The 23,103-nt window shown below is 42.4% G+C and overlaps 1 protein-coding gene across 1 annotated transcript in view; it reads right to left on the reverse strand.

The window, feature by feature from the left end:
* DNER (delta/notch like EGF repeat containing) overlaps nt 1-23,103 on the reverse strand; it is a 313,530-nt gene that overhangs the window by 80,458 nt on the left and 209,969 nt on the right. The window contains exon 7 of the mRNA XM_046017974.1: nt 8,769-8,882. Coding sequence (XP_045873930.1) covers nt 8,769-8,882 — 114 coding nt within the window. The remainder of the gene's footprint in view (nt 1-8,768; nt 8,883-23,103) is intronic.

The following is a 23,103-nucleotide window of genomic DNA, read 5'->3' on the forward strand; positions in this document are numbered from 1 at the left end:
CTATCTGTCAAAAAAAAAAAAAAAAAAAAAAAAGAAGGGGAAGCTTAAGCATCTACCTTTGGTGGCCTTTCATCAGATCTCAGAGATGAGAACTCCATTGGAAAAACTAGTCAAAGAAAAGCTTATTTGACCAAAAACAGAATATGATAAAGTCATGAACCAACATTCTTCTACATTTGCAGCTGCATCTGTGGTCGGCTCTCTAAGGCCGGTCTCTGTCCATCCCACCTTCAAATGTTCACAGGACTCAGAGCCTGGATCTGAACTGTCCAAAGTAAGAGCCAGGATCACATCACATGGTGCTCTGGTCCAAGTCCGACAAAAATGTCCTTCCAGCCTCCTCTGGCTGTCAAAATGGGGACTATATACATATAGACATATATATATGGAGACAAATTCTGCTGCAGGGAGGCATAAGGAATTGTACTTACTTTTAGGATATTTGCATTCTATTATCAATAATCTCTGTTGCTCCTAAAGACCATGATATGGGTATTCTGCTTCCAACATGGCAAAGTAAGCTTTTTTTAACAGATTATCCAACAAATACCAACTGTGAACTCCAGACCAAATAACCCTTCAGCTATGCGGCTCTGGAAAGTGAGCAAAAGCAGACAGGTTTTAGAGGAAGGTCAAAACGTAGAGGTAGCAGCCAGCGCTCTCTCTCTGCCCACAGGGACCCCAGGGAGGAGTCTGGCACAGAAGAAGAGAACCAGAGAAGGGATCCCCAAATAAGGTATATGAAATCTGCCCAGTCTCCTATGACCCCTAAACCGCGCTGAACAGGATACGGGATGGGATCTGATCTCCCCCTCACTGCTGGGGCCTAGCCAATGAGTCACCTAGTTATATTAGCAAACATTGGTTCATTCATCTTGGCTCAGGTTTCCTCCCATATGAAGCAACAGTGTTGCAATAGTTTTGAGATATTCACTCCCTCAGACATTCAGCAAAAGGCCCATAGGTATTTAAGTGCCAGGCGTGCTAAGGAATACAAAGGAAAATTTAACATCACTGCCCTCAACAAGCCTGGAATCCCATGAAGGAGAGCAGACGTGCACCCAACTAGCTAGCTGTCACCACACGAAGTTGAACTTGACCAGAGAAGGAGCTCAGTACAGCAGAGAGAACACGAACTCCAGAATCAGACAAACTTGGCTTATCTCCTGGGTCCATTGGGATCCTCCTTGTACAGCTGTTGCGGGCACTAAGCAACCACACTTATATGAATCACTTAGCCCACTGTTCTGAGTACTGTATACCAACTTAATCCTTACAACAACCTCATTAAGTTGGCACTAATACTACCTTCGCTCTACAGATGCAGAACACGTGGCATAGAGAATTTAGGGTTGTCTGCCAAGGTCACCACGTAATATGGGATCAGACACAGATTCCAACTCAAGCAGCAAAGTCTACCCACCTCTCAGCGGCTAACTGGGAACTTGTCTTAAATAATAACTTTTCAAGTGCTAAACAGAATAGGCACTCAACCAACAACAGTTATCTTCATTGTTACAGTTACCGCTGAGGCTGTGGTGATTCCTGAAGCCCCAAGAGAGATAAGGGATAAAGATAATGAAATTCAGGACATGATACCCGAATGTTCAAAGTCGAAAGGTTTTAAGAACACTAACTAATTTTCATGGGTAAATCCAGACACACACCTTAAGAAATCGGAATTCCCATTTACATATAAGCTATTCCTTACCTCTTCTTATAAAGAAAAGCAGCAAGCTACCATGATTAAGATCTTCCTCCATTTGTCACAATGTAACTTCCAGCTGTCACCTGCCAACACTGACCTGGGCATCAGAATGGTTCCCCAAGGTAAAATAGAGCTAAAAATGACAGTCACCAAAATGACTGCCTTGTCCCACTGCTGATTTGAGAAGCAGCGGACAAAGTCCCTTGCAGTGTTTTTATTTAAACAATCTCAGAGAGATGGCAAAAAATGTTTCGATCTTTAAAAATAAACAAATAAATAATCTCAGAGAAACTGCTATGTGGGGGTTAAAAAAAGAAAGAAAGACCAAAAGATGAGAAATATGAACTCAACTGAAAATCAAAAATTAATCCGCATGCACCAAACAGAGAAATTAAGTTTTACTCACACTTGATAAATCTGAAAACCTGCTTTGTTTCCAAAAGGTAAAACCATGGGATCCTTGGGAGTCCAAGGATCTCAGCTGCTACAATTCTTAGATGAAGTGGTGATTTAGGGATGATGCCAAATTTTAAAAGAATAAGAACAGTATTTTACTCAGGCCTGCTAATTTTATGAGGACGGGCTACACATTTCTTATGGAAATACATGTAGTTTAATAGGGTCTCAGAGAGTGTTTTCCCCAAAGCTCTACGTATCAGGATACTGGGGAAAAACAACCAAATCCCAGGACTGTGTAACTCCTAAATCCTTCCTGGGTAACATGCCCAGTTTCTGAACAATACACATTATCTCGGAGATAATTTTTATGACATGTGTGGCTATTGCCTGTAAATCCCTTTAAGATGAAAAGCATTACCACTGACATTTGAGTTGGACAAAAGGATTTATAGGGCTTGATTACTCAAGGCTATAAAATGTAGAAAAACAAAAATAGTTTGGATAAACCCTTGGAGCTTATTGCAGGGATTTAACCTACGGGGCCTGTGGGCCAACATTAAGTTTTAGGGAGTCGTTTAGAGGTTATGAAACTTTTCTTCGCAAACATTACTTGAAACAACGAGCTGGATTTATTGACTCGGCAAGGGGCTCTTAAACAGATAGATTTGAATCAAAGGCTGTTCGGAATTGGGTCCCTTAAAGATAAAAGTCAATCCTTATCATTTTGCAACAAGAAAACAACGGCTGGAAGAGATAAAATTTATGACTCACCCAAAGGGATACGACTAAAGCCCCCACCAGCATCGTCATTATCATCACTGCTAATATTATTCGGTATTTAGTATTTCCCAAGCACAGAGCTAGGGCCTTCTCTGTTCTTCACACCAACTTATAAAGGATGTCCTAACATCATCCTCATTTTCTAAGTGAGAAAAATGAGCCCCTGAGAAGCAAAGAGCTGTGAGACCGGTAGGTCCAGAATTCAAACACAAGCCATGTGACCCTAATAATCCACATTGGTGACCAGCCCACCCCCCACCTCTTCACTAGCCCCTGACTCAGGTGTCCAGACCTCCGGGTCAGAGAAAGGCTCCAACCATCCGTGGCTCCAGAGTTTTCCAGGTTATAAGATCTGCATGTCGGACAGTGGAACCCAGGGTGGTGTTCTAACAGTTCAAGGACTGAAGGAAGCGGATCCCCCCTCCTTGTTTGCAATAATCGCACTCAAGACTATGGTACAAAGAGCTATTAAGACAAATTCTGTCTGTAATCCCACCAGAAGGCATCACACCAGAAAATACCTTTAATGTTTGTAAAGTATATCAGATAAAATAATATCTTCTCACAATAGCACCTGAAGCACCATATTCTCACTCCGGTCTCTGGTTGAGCACACCCAGGGAAATGCCAGGAAAGTGATCAGATTCAATGCAATGTGACCCAAGGCCCTGCACCGTGCGAATCGTCACACTTCTGGAACCCACAAATGGGCTTTCCCGCCAAATGTTCTCATCTCTATTAAGTTCTTTGTTATTCCCTATCAGTCTGTGGGGTATCCTGCCTCAAATCCTGAGGCAGAAAGAAAATAAAAATCGAGATGCTGAAGCAAAGAAGATGGCTAAATATGTATTTAAATATATTCATCTATTTAAGTTTACACATTTCAATATCAATAGGCAGCGATGGTAAGTATATATAATTAGACGTCTTCAGAATTATAATGCATTTAGTCTAAAATTGAAGGATCTCAGAGTCCTAAACCAAACATAAAGACAATATCAGCACACAGAGTAAATAACGTAGGCAAAAAATCAGCTTCTAATTACTCCTCTGAGCTGTTGTCATTCAGTAAGGTACAGATAAGGAAATGCTCGTGACATTTTTACTTTTGTATCTTAGCACCACCACCTATAAGGTCCCTATAATCTGAAACGGCACTTTACAGATGGGGACCCAGGGAAAGTTAAGTAGAAATTCAGAGAAAAGACAGAACCTGTTGATGAAGGATAAAACTCTAAGTGTGGGAAGCAAGCACACACCTTCCAGAAGGAACACTTAAATGATCATCACTGCACACAGCGTCCCGAGGGCCTGACTTTGAACTTTCTGAAAGAGGTGAAAAAGAAGGCGAAGAGTCAAAGAGACAGATACCCAGGAGGGACTCCAACCTCGGAGGACTTGGTCCAGCTTGGAGGGAGAAGGATCCTTGAAGGAAACGGAATGCAGATGAAAAGGATGGAAAAGAGCCAACATGTGAGCACGCAGAGTTGAAAGAACTATCCAGAGGGAAAACCCAGTTTTAACAGCTTTCTGGAATGGAAGGAAAGTGCTGTAAAAGGATCTCGCTGGACTTACAAAAAGGAAATTTATATATATATATAATTTAAATATGTATATATGAAAAAAAAAAACTTTTTTTCTAGCTTTTCCCAGACTTAAGAATTTTTAGCAGCATCATTTAGAAGTTTTAGAACCCAACAGACTTTTCATTTATTTTACTCATGACTCTGGTTACAAAGATCATCTTTAAAAATAAACGGGATGGGGTGGGGACGGGACCTGGGTGGTTCAGTTGGTGAAGCGTCTGCCTTCGGCTCAGGTCATGATCTCAGCGTCCTGGGATCCAGTCCTACATCGGGCTCCCTGCTCAGCGGGGAGTCTTCTTGACCCTCACTCTCTGCCCCTCTTGCTCATGCTCTCTCTCTCTTAAATAAATAAAATCTTTAAAAATAAATAAACAGGATGGAACTTATTTTAAAGGATGTATTTAGAGACAGTACAGGACAATGGATAAGAAGGCCAGCGCCAAGTTGCCTGGGTTTAAATTTCTAGCTATGTGATCATAGGCAGGCTATTTAATCTCTTGTACCTCGGTTTCCCAATCTGTTAAATGGAAATATTAACAGCATCTGCTTCATCGGATTGCTGTGAGGGTCAGATGAGCTGGGAGACACTGAGAGTGATATCTAAGTGCTGACTTCTATAATTAGTTTAACACATTTTTATGAACCTCTTACTAACATAAAATATGGAGCTAAATGCTCCATGGGTAGAGTATTTCCCACCCTCACAATATAACATGAGGAAGCAGGGCAGACTGAATTAATGCCTATGAAGTAGATGAAGAAAGGGCACGCAGCATACAATATTAGGAAATCATTACTAGTTTTCTTAGGTGTGATCATTTTCCAGACGCTCAGTAAGATACAAAGGAGAAGGTCCTGATCCTCAGAAAACACAAACCGATTTATTTGGGGATGAAGAGGCATGATGTCTGTCATTTACTTTCAAATTGCTTTGGAAAGACCCAGACCATATACATAAACGCATACATAGAAAGCAGACATGACAAAATGTTAATCACTGGAGATGAAAAGGAAAAAAGGAAAGAAAGAGAAGAAGGCAGCAAGTGTCCAGTGCTGGCTCAGAATCCAGAACATTCTGTGCACTTGAGACACTTTCCAAACTTGTCTTCACAATGTGGCTGATATGAGAAGGATCCCGGAGACATAGGCTTTTTAAAGTAAAGTGCTCTATAAACATTCTTTTCTACAATCAGCACCCAAAGAGCAAGCCAGTGGGAGGGGTTGCTTTAGAAATGCCAGCCCAGCCTCCGCTCCCACTAAGACGCTCTGAAACATGGCAATGAATCCCTCAGAACTATAATTAAAGCCCCTTTTTCCTGGTCCGTCTTCAGGGAAGGTAAACCTCTGAACAAAAGTCTTCATGCAAAGACTGCTGGGAAATCCGTCTCCATCCTTTTAATTCCAGATCATCACTTTTCCTCTAGGTTTTATCTAGATGCCATGGAGGAGCTGACAGGCCACCGGATAAAAAAGAAGGTTCTCTAGACAGTCCCCCAGCTGCCCAGCTTTCAACTGACATCTGTGGGCTGTGTCTGTTTGGACTTGGCCCAGACTTCTGCCCCAACCTTCAGACTCACATAGAACTGCCCAGGTGACATCTCTGCTTGGATGCCACAAAGGCCCCTCAAACTCAGCACATCCAAAATAGAACACCCCTCTTCTGCATTTCCTTTTCTCCACGAATGGAGATGGTAGAGTGAGATGGCACAAACATGCCCTCTTCTCCCCTGCCCCCCATAACCCACCCAACTCAGGCGCCCCTCATTTGACCTCTCAAGTTATACCCTCCCCTTCGCACCAGTCCACATCTATTGCCTGGACTTCTGCAACAACCCCCAAGCTTCTCTCCTTATTCCCACTCTTGTCCTTCTCCAATCTACATCTATCCACGGTTTAACAGTAATCGTTACTAGGAAAATGATCATGATGAAGCAGCTAACGGGGAATAAGCCATAGCCAGGCACTGTGCCAAGGCCCTTACCTGTCTCATCTCCTTAATCCTCATTGTCCCTCTTAAGTGGGCAGCATCCCCAACGCACAGACCAGGAAACGGAGACAGACAGGCATGCGCTCACTCAGCCACAAGAGGGGGCTGGTGAGTAAGTGGCTGAGCCAGACTCCAGACCAAAGCCCCTGGCTCTCCCTCAGGATGAAAGTGAAATGCTCCGCGCAGCCTCTGATCACCCACTTTCTTCCTCTTTGTCTTCCCTCATCAGTGATGCCATCAACTCCGCCCTCCTCACTCAGGGTCTCCCCATGTGGGCAGCACCCCCAGCTCCCCAAGGCTGACCAGCTTCCGTTTGTACCTCTTCAAGGCCCCAGTCCTGCTGTCATTACGTATTTATCTGCGCAGCACGCGCCATGGGAGGGGCCGTCCGCACTTCACTAACCCTGATGTCCCAGCACCCAGCACGGTGCCTGGTGCACAGGAAGTGTTCAGCCACGTTTATCCACTGAGAAATGCAGCAAAAGTAAAATTCCTGGGTCCTACTTCAAGGGCCATCCCTTATTACAGATGTAATTTTTTTAAATACTCAGATGTTTAAATTTTTTAAAAAATTATTTTTTAGAGAGGAAGAAAGAAACAGAGGAGGAGGGAGAGAGAGAATCTCAAGCATGCTCTGGGCTGAGCATGGAACACGACACAGGGCTCGATCTCACAACCCTGAGATCATGACCTGAGCCAAATTTAAGAATCAGACACTTAACTGAGCCATCCAGGCACCCCACTGATTTTTCTAAGTTACTACCTTTAGGAGCCTCTGCAGCTTCATTTTAACTTTCTGGTGGCAATCAAAACAATTAAAAATAAGCAATTTGGAGTTTTCAAAACTCTTTAAAAATCCTATTTGTACGCGGCATGGCGTGTGAAGTCTACAGGATCACCACAGCCCACGTTTAGGAGGATCAGGGAGGGGGGGTTAATGATTTGCCGTGGTAGATCAGCTGGTGACTCTGAAGCCCGTCCTTGACCATAAGCACAGCCCACAACCACCTAGGTAGCAACTGATGAACCCAGGGCATAATGACACTGTGAAAATCTGCAACGCCTTCTTTCAGCAAGTGACATGGTGCTGCTTGCTCAGCCTTTGACTTCCAACATTTCCAAGTGTTCCCATTTGCTTCAGAGACTCAGGGGGAGGGTCAAAGGAGAGGCTCATCAAACACACTGAACTCCATTGCCATGGTAACCCTAGGCTGGCCCTGGCCTCCAGCTCCTATCCCTGTGCAGGTGAGCAGAAGCTGGAGACAGGATTCACTTTAGTTCATGTCTTCAAAACATTAAAGAGTAGAGGGGGCTACAGATCACAGGTGCCACTCCTGGCTACCCCGAGCCCTCAGGTCACCTGGGAAGTCAGTCCCTTTCAGCAACATGGCCCCCTGCAGCCTCTCAGCCAGGGGCAGTAGAGGCTAATGTGGCGGACAGAGTTTTCCTGATGCTCAGACTCTGCACTTAATCTCCGTACTTCATGTAGTTGTCAACGCCCCTTCTGTGGATCAGGAGCTCACATGCTATTTTAGGGGAAAAAACTCTCTAATAGTGGGTTATTCTTACAGCATTAAAGTTTAAGGTAATCATTTCCGTAACATCCTCCCACACAGAAATGAGAACTTCCTCCAAGACCAAAGTCATTCCTTGCAGCTGGATAGCTATGATTATCTGTCTGCTCCTTCAGATCAAACCACTCTCAAAGTAAAACTTGGTTAAAGTAAAAAGGAGCTCAAAAGATGGGGCTTTCCAGCTAAATTAAAGTTTCTAAGATGGTATGAAGTTGATTTACAAATAAAAGCAAGCGAACTTTATGTTGAAATATTTTTTATGTGGGATGCCTGGGTGGCTCAGTCGGTTAAGCGTCTGCCTTTGGCTCAGGTCGTGATCTCAGGGTCCTGGGATCGAGTCCTTCACTGGGCTCCCTGCTCAGTTGGGGAGCCCACTTCTCCCTCTCCCCCTGCTTGCTCCCCCTGGCTTCTGTGCTCTCTCTCTCTGACAAATAAATAAAAGTTAAGGGAAAAAAAAATTTTTTTATGTGAACTGGTATCAAAAATAAGCAAAATTTTGAAAATTTTAACATGTGAAATTTAGGAAAAAACATATTTATTCATTGTATTGCATTTATTGTTTTCAATGTATAAATAAAAATCACAGAAATTCCTGGATTATGTCTAATATTCAAACCTTTTGTAAATAAAATAAGAAGTTCTCTTGTATGGATTTTTCCAGAAATTTAAAGCTGATCAAAGTAGTTTATGATTTAAAATGAAAACAAAAGGTACTCCTAGGCAATGATATTTACCTTCTGGACACTGGCAGGTGAATCCACTGAGATTAGAAACACATGTTGCTCCATTTCTGCATGGGTCTAGGATACAATAATCAATCTTGGATTGGCAAAGCTCTCCAGTATAACCTGAGTAAAATAAGAGAGACATTTTATAAAATGTGTCATTTCAAAACCACAGTGAATTGCCCCAGGAATTGATGGAGTCCACTGGTAACCACCCACCAAAAGCACAGTTTTGAGCTACAGAACCCCGTGTCCACTCCTTGATCTACTCTGGTTTCGCAACAAGAAATAATCATCACAGTTTAGAATTGCAATTCAAAAATCATTTTTTTACAAAAGTCTTTATTGCAAAGACTTTTCTTCGGCATTAGCTCTGCATTTTATTTTGAAATACTAGTCAGAACCTTCAGAAATGGAGGGGTCCCAAGTTCTTTCTGACACAGGGCAAAACACAATCTACAATGTTCTGCTTGACCTAGCCAAAGTGGCCACTTTCCTTAGGTCATTCCAATACCTATTTTTTAGGTAAAAAATGGGTATTTTTCCTAGCATATTTTCCTAGCATTAGGAAAAATGCTAGGTGTTAAAATTTTGTTAATGTACATTTTACAGCTGGAAGAACACTTCTATGTTAACGTCATGCCCTATCCCCTCATTTTAAAGATAAAGAGATTGTCAGTGTGATAGAACAAATCAGTAAGAGTAGAGACAAGAGCCACATGGTCCTCTCAATTGATGCAGAAAAAGCATTTGACATGACATAGCATCCATTCCTGATTAAAATGCTCCAAAGTGTGGGGATAGAGGGAACATTCCTAAACTTCATAAAATAAATCTATGTATCTATCTATCTATCTGTCTAAAAACCCACAGTGAATATCATTCTCAATGGGAAAAGCTGGCAGCCTTCCCTTTGAGATCAGGAACACGACAGGGGGATGCCCACTCTCGCCACTCTTGTTCAACATAGTACTAGAAATCCTAGCAACAAGAGACAACAAAAAGAAATAAAAGGTATGCAAATTGGCAAAGAAGTCAAACTCTCTCCCTTCACAGATGACATTATACTTTATATGGAAAACCTGAAAAACTCCACCCCCAAACTACTAGAATTCATACAGCAATTCAGTAATGTGGCAGGATACAAAGTCAATGTACAGAAATCAGTTGCTTTCTTATACACTAATGATGAAAATATAGAAAGGGAAATTAGAGAATTGATTCCATTTACTATGGAACCAAGAACCATAAGATACCTGGGAATAAAGCTAACTAAAGAGGTAAAGGGTCTGTACTAAAGGAACTACAGAACACTTATGAAAGAAATCAAAGAAGACACAAAATGATGGAAAAGCATTCCACACTCATGGATCAGAAGAATAAACATTGTTAAAATGTCTATACTGCCCAGAGCAATCCATACTTTCAAAACCATCCCAATCAAAATTCCACCAGCATTTTTCAAAGTGCTGGGACAAATAATCCTAAAATTTGTATGAATCCAGAAGGGACCTTGAATTGCTAAGGAAATGTTGAAAAACAAAACTGGGGCCATCACATTGCCTGATTTCAAGCTTTACTACAAAGCTGTGATCACCAAGACAGCATGGTACTGGCACAAAAACAGAAACATAGACCAATGGAACAGAATAGAGAGCTCAGATATGGACCTGAAACTCTATGGTCAAATAATCTTTGACAAAGCAGGAAAAAATATACAGTGGAAAAAAGACAGTCTCTTCAATAAATGGTGCGGGGGAAAATTGGACAGCTATGTATAGAAGAATGAAGCTCGACCATTCTCTTACACCATATGCAAAAATAAACTCAGAATGAATGAAAGACCTCAACATGAGGCAGGAATCTATCAAAATCCTAGAGGAGAACATAGGCAGTAACCTCTTCAACATCGGCAACAGCAACTTCTTTCAAGACACGTCTCCAAAGGCAAAGGAAACAAAAGTGAACTTTTGTGGGACTTCATCAAGATCAAAACTTCTGCACAGCAAAGGAAACAGTCAACAAAACAAAGTGGTAACCCATGGAATGGGAGAAGATATTCACAAATGACACTATAGACAAAGAGCTGATATCCAAGATCTATAAAGAACTCCTCAAACTCAACACTCAAAAAACAGATAATCACGTCAAGAAATGGGCAGAAGACATGAACAGACATTTCTCCCAAGCAGACATACAAATGGCTAACAGACACGTGAAAAAATCTTCATTATCATTAGCCATCAGGGAGATTCAAATTAAAACCACATTGATATACCACCTTACACCAGTTAGAATGGCCAAAATCAACAAGACAGGAAACAACAAGTGTTGAAGAGGATGTGGAGAAAGGGAAACCCTCTTACACTATTGGTGGGAATGCAAGTTGGTGCAGCCACTTTGGAAAACAGTGTGGAGATTCCTTAAGAAATTAAAAATAGAGCTACCCTATCACCCTGCGATTGCACTCCTCAGTATTTACCCCAAAGATACAGATATAGTGAAAAGAAGGGCTATCTGTACCTCAGTGTTCATAGCAGCAATGGCCACAGTCGCCAAACTGTGGAAAACACCAAGATGCCCTTCAACTGATGAATGGATAAAGAAGATATGCTATGGAGAATTATGCCTCCATGAGAAAGGATGAAAACCCAACTTTTGTATCAACATGGACAGGACTGGAAGAGATTATGATGAGCGAAATAAGTCAAGCAGAGAAAGTATATTATCATATGATTTCACTTACTTGTGAAGCATAAGGAATAACATGGAAGACATTGGGAGATGGAGAGGAGAAGTGAGTTGGGGGAAATCAGAGAGGGAGACAAACCATGAGAGACTGTGAACTCTGAGAAACAAACTGAGGGTTTTGGAGGGGAGGAGAGTGGAGGGTTGGGTGAGCCTGGTGGTGGGTATTAAGGAGAGCACGGATTGCAAGGAGCATTGGCTGTGATGCATGAACAATGAATCTTGGAACACTGAAAAATAAAATAAAATGAAATAAAATAAAATAATAAAGATAAAGAGATTGAGGCACTTAAAATGTTAAGCACATTAATGTGTTATCTTAATTTTATTTCAATCACATCAAATTCACTAAATTCTCTGTGAAGCAAGACTCCAGTGGTGATTTCATGTACGGTGAGGAAATAAGGACTTCCATTGATCAGAACACAATCAAAAAGCTTTTTAAAAAATTCTGAATTCTTTATTAACTTTGAAAACAAAGCCCTCCAGAGAGGCAAGTCTGAAAGAATAATATGCCAATATGTTTCTCTGAAAGTGGAAAATGGTTATACTGGAAAATATAAGATGTCAAATGCAAAGAGGAGTTGCCCTTAGTTCTGCTATTTGAGAGACAGAACTCTTAGTAATTTGGAGATAATTCTTACCAGAAATTTTTATGCACAGGTATTTTCTACACAATTATTATTATACTGTAACATTTTATACCTTCCTAGGATGTAGATTAAGTACATAAAAACTCATCTCTCTGAATTATTAGTTTTCAAAGACTGTCATTAGCGCTTGAATCTGAGATTTGCTAAAATAAATCAATGATATTAGAAGAGAGATGATTTGCTGGAGCTTCAATTACCTTCCAAACTAGAATGAACTACAGATTGTCAATGTGGAAGCATGTACTTGCCACCCAACTCTTCCTTCCATGCTCTAAAACAGTCCAGGAAATTCTAGCTAATTAGTGATTATGATAAGATGAGTAAAATATTTGTATAAACTAAAAATCCAAACACCAGGACAAAAAAGTACTTCAAAATTGCAGAACAGGGGCTCCTGGGTGGCTCAGTGAGTTAAAGCCTCCACCTTTGGCTCAGGTCATGATCTGAGGGTCCTGGGATCGAGCCCCACATCGGGCTCTCTGCTCAATGGGAAGCCTGCTTCCTCCTCTCTCTTGGCCTGCCTCTCTGCCTACTAGTGATCTCTGTCTGTCAAATAAATAAATAAATAATCTCTTTTAAAAAATTGCAGAACAGAGGGACACCTGGGTGGCTCAGTTGGTTGACCATCTGACTTGATTTCTGCTCAGGTCATGATATCAGAGATCAAAACCTGCAGCAGGCTCCATGCTGCAGGGAGTCTGCTCGAGATTGTATTTCCCTCTCTCTCTGCCTCTCCCCCAATCTGGCTCTCTAAAATAAATAAATAAATCTTTTTTTAAATTGCAGGACAGAATATCTTAATAGGATTATATTATGTTAATATGTCTTCAGATGGCAGCTCTAAACTCAGAATGAGGGAGCGCAAACTGTTTTTAAGAGTGCTACAGGGTGGGGCGCCTAGGTGGCTCAGTGGGTTAAAGCCTCTGCCTTCGGCTCAGGTCATGATCCCAGGGTTCTGGGATCGAGCCCCGCATCGGGCTCTCTGCTCCGCAGGGAGCCTGCTTCCTCCTCTCTCTCTGCCTGCCTCTCTGCCTAGTTGTGATTTCTCTCTGTCAAATAAATAAAATATTAAAAAAAAAAAAAAAGAGTGCTACAGGGTGCTTGGGTGGTTTAGTCCATTAAGCATCTGCCTTTTCAGCTCAGGTCATGATCCCAGGGTCCTAAGATCAAGTACCTCCCTGCTGGGCTTCCTGCTCCTTGGGGAGCCTGCCTTTCCCTCTGTCCCTCCTCCCACTTGTTCTCTCAATCTCTCTGTCAAATAAATAAGTAAAACCTTTTAAAGAAAAGAGTGCTACCAATAACTTTTTGACTAAATATAGTAGCTGGTATTTACAATAGAACACTTCTTTTTTTTCTATACATTAACCCCTCTTCACTGCACACTCTGAGATCAGTATCATAATCACGTTCATTTTACAAATGAGGAAACTGAGGACTAGAAACTTTATTTTCACAAGACCACACAGGGAGTCAAACTCCTGAGCCCAAATTCTTCAATGAATCATTATGCCTGAGGCAACATGCATCATGTCCTCAACAAACATGTATTTAACATGAAGGGGAAATAACAGAAAATGTCGATATAGACAGACACAGAAACAAATGTAAACACCACGGTTATTCTTGGATTTACCATGTAGTGTGTGTGTGTGTGTATGTGTGTGTGAACAATTACAAATGATGGCTTCCTAGAGGCAGGTGTGCTCACAAGACACAGAGTCATGAATCCTGCCCTCAGAAAAAAAATTAAAACTGTGACCACAGAATCACACAAAAGCATGAAAAATAGCCAGAAGACAATTAGGTATCATCTGTAAAGGGTGTATGTGTCTCTACCAGAGAGAAGAACATGAGCAGAATTCAGGATTCTGTGAGCTCCCAAGTTCTTGAAAGAAAATACAAACAAATTCCTGTATTTTGAAATTTTGACTTGAGAATTTTAAACATACTTAAACATAGACTACTACATAACCCTCACTTATACCACCTAACTTCAACAATTATTAACATCCTGTCCATTTAATGTCATCTAGTTCCCTCATATTTTTATACTTTCCCCGTTGGGGCATCTCCAAGCAAATTTCATTTTACCTGTCAAGCCATCAGCATGTATCCCTAACTAAAAGAGCTGGGTTTTTTTTGTTTGTTTGTTTTTTTGTTTGTTAAAGAACACTTTTAATGGCCTCTTTTTTTTTTAATGGCCTCTTTAATGCTTGGTCCCATTTATAAATTTAATTAAATACTTTAAATGATATTTAGTAATTTCAACAATTTCTTTTTAAGAACCACTGTTGTCAAATAACACAAAAATCTTCCCATGCATTTAATTCACTATTATCTAATAGAGCTAATAAATTAAAACTATAAGCAAGGTGAACCTTAAGTGCTATTAAGTGCTCCAATATTTACATATGCAAGTTTAGTAAAATTTCAACCCCGGAGGCCAATCTACACTTAGAGTATGTGGGGTGTTTGGGATTGTCGTAAATGGTTTGGGGGGTCCCACTGGTCCTTAGTGGTGGAGAGTCTAAAGTCTTCACTCCCTGAGATGATGCAGTACCAGACAGTTTTGTTAGTCAAATGCCAGCAGTCCACTCCAATGAGGAACCCAGGTCGGAGACCAGTCACTATATCATTACTTTTGGTTCCTGAGCTTTAAGCTTTCTATTATTTTTTAAAATATGGAAAACATGGAAATACAAAGAAAAAGACCGTGTGTAATTAGCTAGATCTTTAACATATGTGTATTTTAATGCCTCTGGGTCTAGTATAACTGGAAATGAAAAGTAATAAAGGAGTGAGGGAGGAACGGGAGAGGGAGGCAAGGCCGAGATTACGGGATTACAAGAATCCTTAGCGGTAGGTGACCAGTTGGTCGGCTACAGGCAATAATCAGCCCGTGGGTCTGCTGGGCTGTAAATGAGGACCACACACTTGTCCACACCTGGCCAGGTATTATTACTGTTGGCCTCAAGGATGGTGCTTGTTGGAAGGTCCAAGGGTACCATGACTGACTGCATTGATCCTACAAGCCAACTGAAGCCAGAGCTGGGAAAGGACAGGCAGAGGACAGGGAACAATGAGTGTCCTATAAATGGTTTAAGGGAACTTTAAACACCACTGAGTCATTTCCTAGACCCTCAGAGAGCAGGGATTTACCTACAGTTGTCGGACAAATCCCTCACATTAATCTCTATATAACACTCTGAACTGCATATCTAAAGCATACACAAATGACTTTTCCTGTGTCTGTGTTTTTCTTTGATACCACAACTGAGGGGTCAAAACTAACTGAGTAGGAATTTAAATTTTATAAGACCATTAAGGCTTTGCCTGGGTTCTCTCTTCTCTATGGAGAATTTGCTCTAACACACACACACACACACACACACACACATACATATATACACACAATGGATATTTCAGGACTTAAAGATCGTGATCTGGCCCTGCCCCCTGCAGCCCCACTGGCTCTTCCCATCCACCATTGCCCTGCAGCGGCCCAGGGATCCTTCTGCCCCTCACCTCACCAAGCTCCTTCTCACAGTCTTAGCTGGTGTCTTCATGTTGTGGCCTCAGGACCACACGAAGACGGGAGAGCGATACGGCACACAAGAGCAGTTGTGTTTCTGCCCTTGAAAGAGAAGAGTGGTGCGAACTTGAAACTGTCATGTAATGAGAAGCTCCGGAAGAAAATTAGCAACAAACTGAGCGAGGAAAGGGGGCACCACAGGAGATGCCGTGCGCTTTTGTCTGCAAAGGCAGGAAGTAAAAGTGGGAGAGGTTAACGCCTACGTACAAGAAGGAGCAGATGGTGCACTAAAGTTGTCTCCTGCCCTGGGCAGGGAGACCTGAACTCCAGCTACGCAGGGAGGGAAGTCGGCTACAAACTCAAGGGGGATGACAAATAAAATTAAAACAGGGCTCCTGGGTGGCTCGGCCAGGTAAGCGTCTGCCTTTAGCTCAGGTCCTGATCTCAGGGTCCTGGGATCGAGGCCTGCATCAGACTCCCTGCTCAGCGGGGAGTTTGCTTTTTCCTCTCCTTCTGCCCCTCCCCGCCCTGCTCATGTCCCCCTCTAAATAAGTAAATAAAATCTTTAAAAAATAAATAAATAAATAAAAATAAAAACAGGCTACATTGTCTCTTGAACCCTGGTGATTGTGCTCTGTGAAATCCACCCCATTTGGAGAGTACAGGCTGCGGTTTTGTGCCGCTGGAGGCAATAAAGGTGGAGGGTGGCCCTAGAGTGTTTCTCACTGACCTGAGAATTGCCCTGGATGCCCAGGTGTGGGGAGACAGCCAACAATCTCGTTACCAAAAACAACCTCGGTCCTCTGAGTGCAAGCTCCAATTCATCTGGGTCAGGAACTGCAATGAGCCGAGGCTCACGCAGCTCCGCCCTTCATGGTCTGAGTCTTCTAGCCCAGAAAGAGGTAGAGCCACACACACAGATGGTGATGATGTCAGAGATCCAGCCGCAGTGTCAGCCCTCAGTGTTTGGTTTGGCTGATCTGCACGTACGGGTGTGCAAGGAACATGCCATGACTAGGACCCTGGGATGCGTAAGAGAGGCTGTCAGACTTCTGATTCCAGTTACAACATTCAGCTGAATAACTGAATAACTGATTTTTGATGGGTGAATTTAATTGAAAGATCAGGCTAAGCCAATCGATACACATTGAGATGTTTCAGGGAGCTTGAGAATCACTATAATTTATGTTTATTTAATTCTTGCAAGGGAACAAACACAAAAGATAATTTCAGAGAGTTTTCCTTGTGCCTGAAAGCCACTCTAGACCATCAAAAACTGGGAGTCCCAGCATCACCTTGCATGGTATGTTCCCTCTGACTTTATACCCTTCCATGGCCGCCCCTCCCATTGGTTGGGTCTCTGCCCAGAAATCACCTGCTCAGACCTCAGGACTCAAGTCCTTCTTTCATCTTCATCTAGTGCTTACCTCTGCTTGACATAGACTTGTAACCTCTCCACTAGAAGGTGAGCCATGGGAACAGAACTTTGTCCTGGAGTCTCCTGTTGTCCCCCCAGAGTCCCTTCAAGCTCCCATACATTATATTTATTACCTGAAATGCTTTCCTTACTTGGCTTCCTTTTGAGAACAAATTCCCTAGGAATTGGGACTTTGTCCTGTTAATCTCTGAATCCCCAACACTTAAACATTTCCTAGCACAAATGAATCAGCTTGCTTGAAGCTTTTGACCTCAAATCAACTATACCTTACAAGATAATGTTAGCCTCTCCTTGCGTAATAATACCAGAACAGCTTGGGCAAAACATGCTGGTTGTTTTTTTCCCTAATGCACACCGAAATAAATACATAGCTATTAAAATAAACATGTATTCTCACAAAAATGTGATATCTAAAATCACATTGTAGGGTAGCTCTATTTCTAACCTCTTGAAGAATCCCCACGCTGTTTTCCAGAGTGGCTGCACCAGCTTACATTCCCACCAACAGGGTAAGAGGGTTCCCCTTTCTCCACATCCTCGCCATCCTCTGTTGTTTCCTTGTCAATTTTTGCCATTCTAACTGGTATGAGGTGATATCTTGTTGTGGTTTTGATCTGTATTTCCCTGATGGCTAGTGATATTGAACATTGTTTCATGTGTCTGTTGGCCATTTGTATGTCTTCTTTGGAGAAGTGTCTGTTCACGTCTTCTGCCCATTTCTTGAATGGATTATTTGTTTTTTGGGTGTTGAGTTTGAAAAAGTGCTAAGGAGGGTACGTCTTATGATTAGCACTGGGTATTACAGGCAACTAATGAATCGTCAAACACTACATCAAAAACTAATGATGTACAATATGTTGGCTAATGGAACATAATAAAAAATTTTAAAAATTAAAATAAAAAAATAAATAAATAAAATCACCTTGTGTTCTCCAATGAGTACTTCCGATTTGGGAGACACCACAATGGAACAATGGCTCTGCTAAAGCGCCCTTCCCCCTGCCCCACTGTTGGCCAGACTGGGATGGATGGAAAGTTACAGTGATCCTCTTCTGAACCTCAGTCTTGCTTCTCCAGGAAGTGTTCAGCACCTTCAACAGGTGCCTGTGCCACGGCAAATCAACAGACCTAAAGCAGGCTTCTTGCCCCTGCCGTAGCCCCCAGCAGGATTTAATCCCCTACATCAGTGGTTCTCCACCAGGATGCTGGTTTCCCATCAGGGAACATTTGGTGATATCTGGAGACATTGTCCATTGTCACTGGAGCTACTGACATCCTACAACACACGGGACAGTCCCCTACAACAAAGTATGATCCAGCCCTAATTGTTCCTCATGTTAGAGGTGAGAAGCCCTGGTTTAAGTCAATGAGACCTTGGTCCTTGAGACCAAAAACACTTGTTTTCACCCCAACGCCTCTTATCTTCCCTTAGCAGAAGCCAATCCTTTCAAAGCAGGGAAACAGAACCTTCAGCACATTTTTAAAAAATTAGAATCGTGGGGCGCCTGGGTGGCTCCCCGGATTAAAGCCTCGGCCTTCAGCTCAGGTCATGATCCCAGGATCCTGGGATTGAGCCTCACATTGGGCTCTTTGCTGGGTGGGGAGCCTGCTTCCCTTCCTCTCTCTCTGCCTGCCTCTCTGCCTACTTGTGATTTCTGTCTGTCAAATAAATAAATAAAATCTTTAAAAAAAATCAGAACAGGGGCGCCTGGGTGGCTCAGTGGTTAAAGCCTCTGCCTTCAGCTCAGGTCATGATCTCAGGGTCCTGGGATCGAGCCCCGCATCGGGCTCTCTGCTCCGCGGGGAGCCTGCTTCCTCCTCTCTCTCTGCCTGCCTCTCTGCCTAGTTGTGATTTCTCTCTGTCAAATAAATAAAATATTTTAAAATAAAAAAAAAATCAGAACATTAGGAATATTTATAACCTCTAACGAGTTCAATACCATTTTAAAATAAATTACTTGAGTCTGAAAGCTTTGCTGCTGAGGAATGAATAATTGTGACATTCAAAGAATAAATAAAATAATTGGTTCATGAACAGATGATTATCCGAAATACTGATCACTCCTTTTAGGGAACCACAGTTTTAATGTCTCTTTGGAGAACATTCTACTTCAACAAAGAAGATAGAAGAAAGTTATGCCTTGGGATATGTAATAAGGATGCGTTTCAAGGACATATGGGATGACTGGCAAAGCTCTAAACTCTAAATGGAAGCTTAGTGCTTTTAAGGCACCTAACCGTGAGAAACGATGTCGGGTGAAATCAATCGCATGTGCGAAGTGAAGGCTGGCAGATGGCAAAGACGACCAGGCACCTTTAAGGAAACGCATTGAACCCAATAATCCATTCAGTGGATGCATTCCCAGATCACATTTGGTCTAATGTAGACTTGGAGCATTTAATTTTATACTATTTCGTATTTAAGTAGGAAATATAATTTAAAATTTATCAGTGTACAGAGAGAAAATGGTTAAGTTTTCCTGTGAATATCCAGATGGCTTGGAGAAAAAAACACATCCTGGTAGTGTCTTTTGATTGCCAGCAACATAACCCAAACCCTGCCCCCCTCAGCACCCCCAAATCACGGTCTATGCTGGCTGTACTCTCGAAATGAAGGAAAGCCTTCTAGAGTTCAGTGATAGATCACAAGGAAGCATCGTTGGCCAAATGAATCAGGCTATTAAAAAAATAAGGTAATCGATCAGGTGTTTTCTAAACTTCCTCCCTCCACAGCATGATGTTTTTGTACATGATGTTTACTTCATGATTCCTCTGCCAAAATAAAAATATTCCTCTGTGTGGCTCTGACTCCCTGAGACAGAATCTAATTGTTTCTTTGGAGAGCTGTCCTGAAAGCTTCCAAGGTGGGAATGGTGGTGGGAACTATTTTTATCATCCGTGGTCTTTTAATAGCCCAGCTGTGCAGCGAGGCAAAGCTGTTAGATTTGTACTGAAAGCCTAATGCTGCAGCGAGAACCCACCAGCCTCAGCTGCTGCCCTGGGGGGATCAGAGCAGCTGGGCTGGGACTTCAGCCCCTGCCGCAGAGAGGGAGTGCCTAATATTAGCACACTGAAGCAGGAAATAAATAGCAGGGATCTGTGGGCCATCTAGACATTCAATCTGGGAGGCATCTAATTTCAAAGTCAGAAGGCAGAAATTATTTAACAGGAAAAAAGTAAGATCTGCTGGCAGGGGAAAAACAAACACACCCGAACAAATGCAAACATGATTTTAAAACCAAAGGCAAGAAAGGAAGACATAGGAGGCCCATCTGTAAAAGGCAATCAATAAAATGTAATTAAAATCGGAATGTGCAATAGGAAAACATGGAAGGATGTGGACATTCTGCAAAATTAAGAAAATTCATCTCAAGGTGAGAAAGAAAGTAACCACATCTAATAAGCACATAAGCAAGAGGCACAGTGGAAAGGAGAGTCAAAGGTCTGGGAGGGCAAAAAAGATCAGCTGAGTAGCACCTTAAAGGACTGACTTTGACCTTCACGTCTCCTCTGGGTGAAATATGGAGAATGACAATACCCGGCTACCAGGATAGTTGTCATGACCCAGTGAGACCCACCCCAAGAAGCAGGAGCCATTTCTATCAATTGCATAGTCTTGCATCATCGCAAGATGGTTTTCAATATTTTTGAATGAATGGAAAATTTACGGATTTTAACACTGCCAAGCCATATGCCAATATTTTTGGATCTCTTTATCTTTCAATATCTTTCAATATCTTTGGATCTTTACCAGGTTTTTTTTTACCAGGTTTTTACCAGGCAGCTTAGACCAGCAGTGTTCCAAGGGTGGTCCATGCACCAGCATCATCCCAGACCTGCAGAGTCAAAGACCCTTGGGAGGGGGTGGGGAGGGATACAGGCTACAATCTGAGTTTTCAGAAGGCTTCCAGGTGATTCTGACACAAGGTACATGCTAAAGGCTGAGAACTACTGATCTAGAAAACTAACCGTGGCTTCTTAAAATATCAAATGTTAGTATTATTCATTTAAGAGTTGTACATATGACACAAATTACAAAAGAAGAAGATCAAAGAGTAAAAGTCAACTATTTTCTTAAAAAGCCTTTCCTGACTATACTGTTGCCATGGGGTTTTTTTCTTTTTGCAATTGGGAGCCCCCAGGCTGAATGACTGTGCTTGTCACTGTGTTGTTTCCAGATTGGTTTTTCCTAGTATTTAAGAGCAGGTGTTGGTGATTTTTTTCCCCCCAGCCCCTAGGACAGAGCCAGGGACTCTGGAGGTTCTCATTATAAAGTAATTAATGACTATGTAAGCACCATGCATTGCTATTTCTAAAATAATCTCTTTCATTCCATTTTCCTAGAACCCAAATAAGAAATCATGATATTGATATATGCCAAGCTATATGTGACACCAATAGGTCCTAATCTAGTGATTACAAAGTGGGAGATATTTCACAAAATTTCCTTTCTTTAGGGGCACCAGGGTGGCTCAGTCATTAAGCATCTGCAGGTCATGATCCTAGGGTCCTGGATCAGGTCCCGGGTCTGGCTCCCCGGTCAGTGGGGAGTCTTTCTCTCCCCTCCCCCCACTCATGCTCACACTTTCTCTCTCTAATAAATAAATAAAATCTGTTTTAAAAAAATTCCCTTCTTTAAATATGTTCTGACGACTCCCCCAAGAGAAACTGAAACCAAAAGGGAGAAAGCATCAAATTCAGAATTTATTCCATGAGACCAACAAATTAAGGGACTGACTTAAAGACTTTTATCAGTTAAATTCTAGGTTTGTAAAATAAGCCAAACTATAGAGAAGGTATTAATTCCTCAAGAAAGCATTTTGTGTGAGTGAAAAATTGACCATCAGAGAGACTAAAGATACTTAGAAGAGACTAAGATAAGAGATACTTAGAAGAGACTAAGATACTTAGAAGCAGCCCCTCCTGCAGGGAGCTCCCACTCCACAGAAGGAGCGAAGACGCTTTCCTAGGAAACAATCAAACACACAGGGTAGGCTAAAGCAGGGACACGGAGCCAAATCAGACACATTCAGATGCACTGACTGAGGGGTAAGGGACTAAGATGGGGCTGGGGATTCCAATCCACACACCAAGGAGCTGGGGTTCTCAACAGGGCATCTTTGAACAGAGGGCAGACGTGGGGAAGGGGTGTCGCAGACTGGTCACCTCCTGTCCCCATTCGCTTCAATCTGGGGGGAGAGCTTAACTCTCCTCCCTTCTTCAGCATAGGTGCTGTGGTGGAGACAAAAAGGGGGGACTTCAGAGGGACATCGGGGGCATGGGCACAGCATCTGGGGAGAGAATGAGAATGGCAGTGCCCGTCCCTCTCATCTCTTACTAGCATTTAGAGGTTCCAACATGTATCCTTTGTGGATCTCCCATTCTGGGCGTGTGTGTGTGTGTGTGTGTGTGTGTGTGTGTGTGTGTGTGTGTGTGCGTTTGTATTGTATGTGCGTGTGGGTGTGTTCTCTTTAACTCCTACAAGGCCGAGACTTGTTCCATTTCACAGGTGGAAGAACTTGGGTCTCAAGGGAGCAAGGTAGGGTCGGTGAGTGGTTCAGCCTGGGAATCAAACCCAGGACCATGGATCCAACCCCCATATTTCTTTACTCCTCGTGTGTGTTTTATTTCCTTTTCATGAGGCTTGTTTGAAAACACTGAGAGCCAGGGCACCTGGGTGGCTCAGTGGGGTAAAGCCTCTGCCTTCAGCTCAGGTCATGATCCCAGGGTCCTGGGATCGAGCTTCACATCAGGCTCTCTGCTCAGCAGGGAGCCTGCTCCCCCCACTCTGCCTGCCTCTCTGCCTACTTATGTTCTCTGTCTGTCAAATAAATAAATAAGCTCTTTTAAAAAAAGAGAGAAAAGAAAGAAAACACTGAGAGCCAAGCAGGCTAGCCCTGAGGCAGGAAGGGTGGGCAGAGTGTAGGTCTTAGCAGAATGGAAAAGGATGCTCTGAGGGTCCCACAGGGGCCA

The sequence above is a fragment of the Meles meles genome, chromosome 9, assembly GCF_922984935.1.
Source record: "Meles meles chromosome 9, mMelMel3.1 paternal haplotype, whole genome shotgun sequence".
Classification (NCBI taxonomy): domain Eukaryota; kingdom Metazoa; phylum Chordata; class Mammalia; order Carnivora; family Mustelidae; genus Meles; species Meles meles.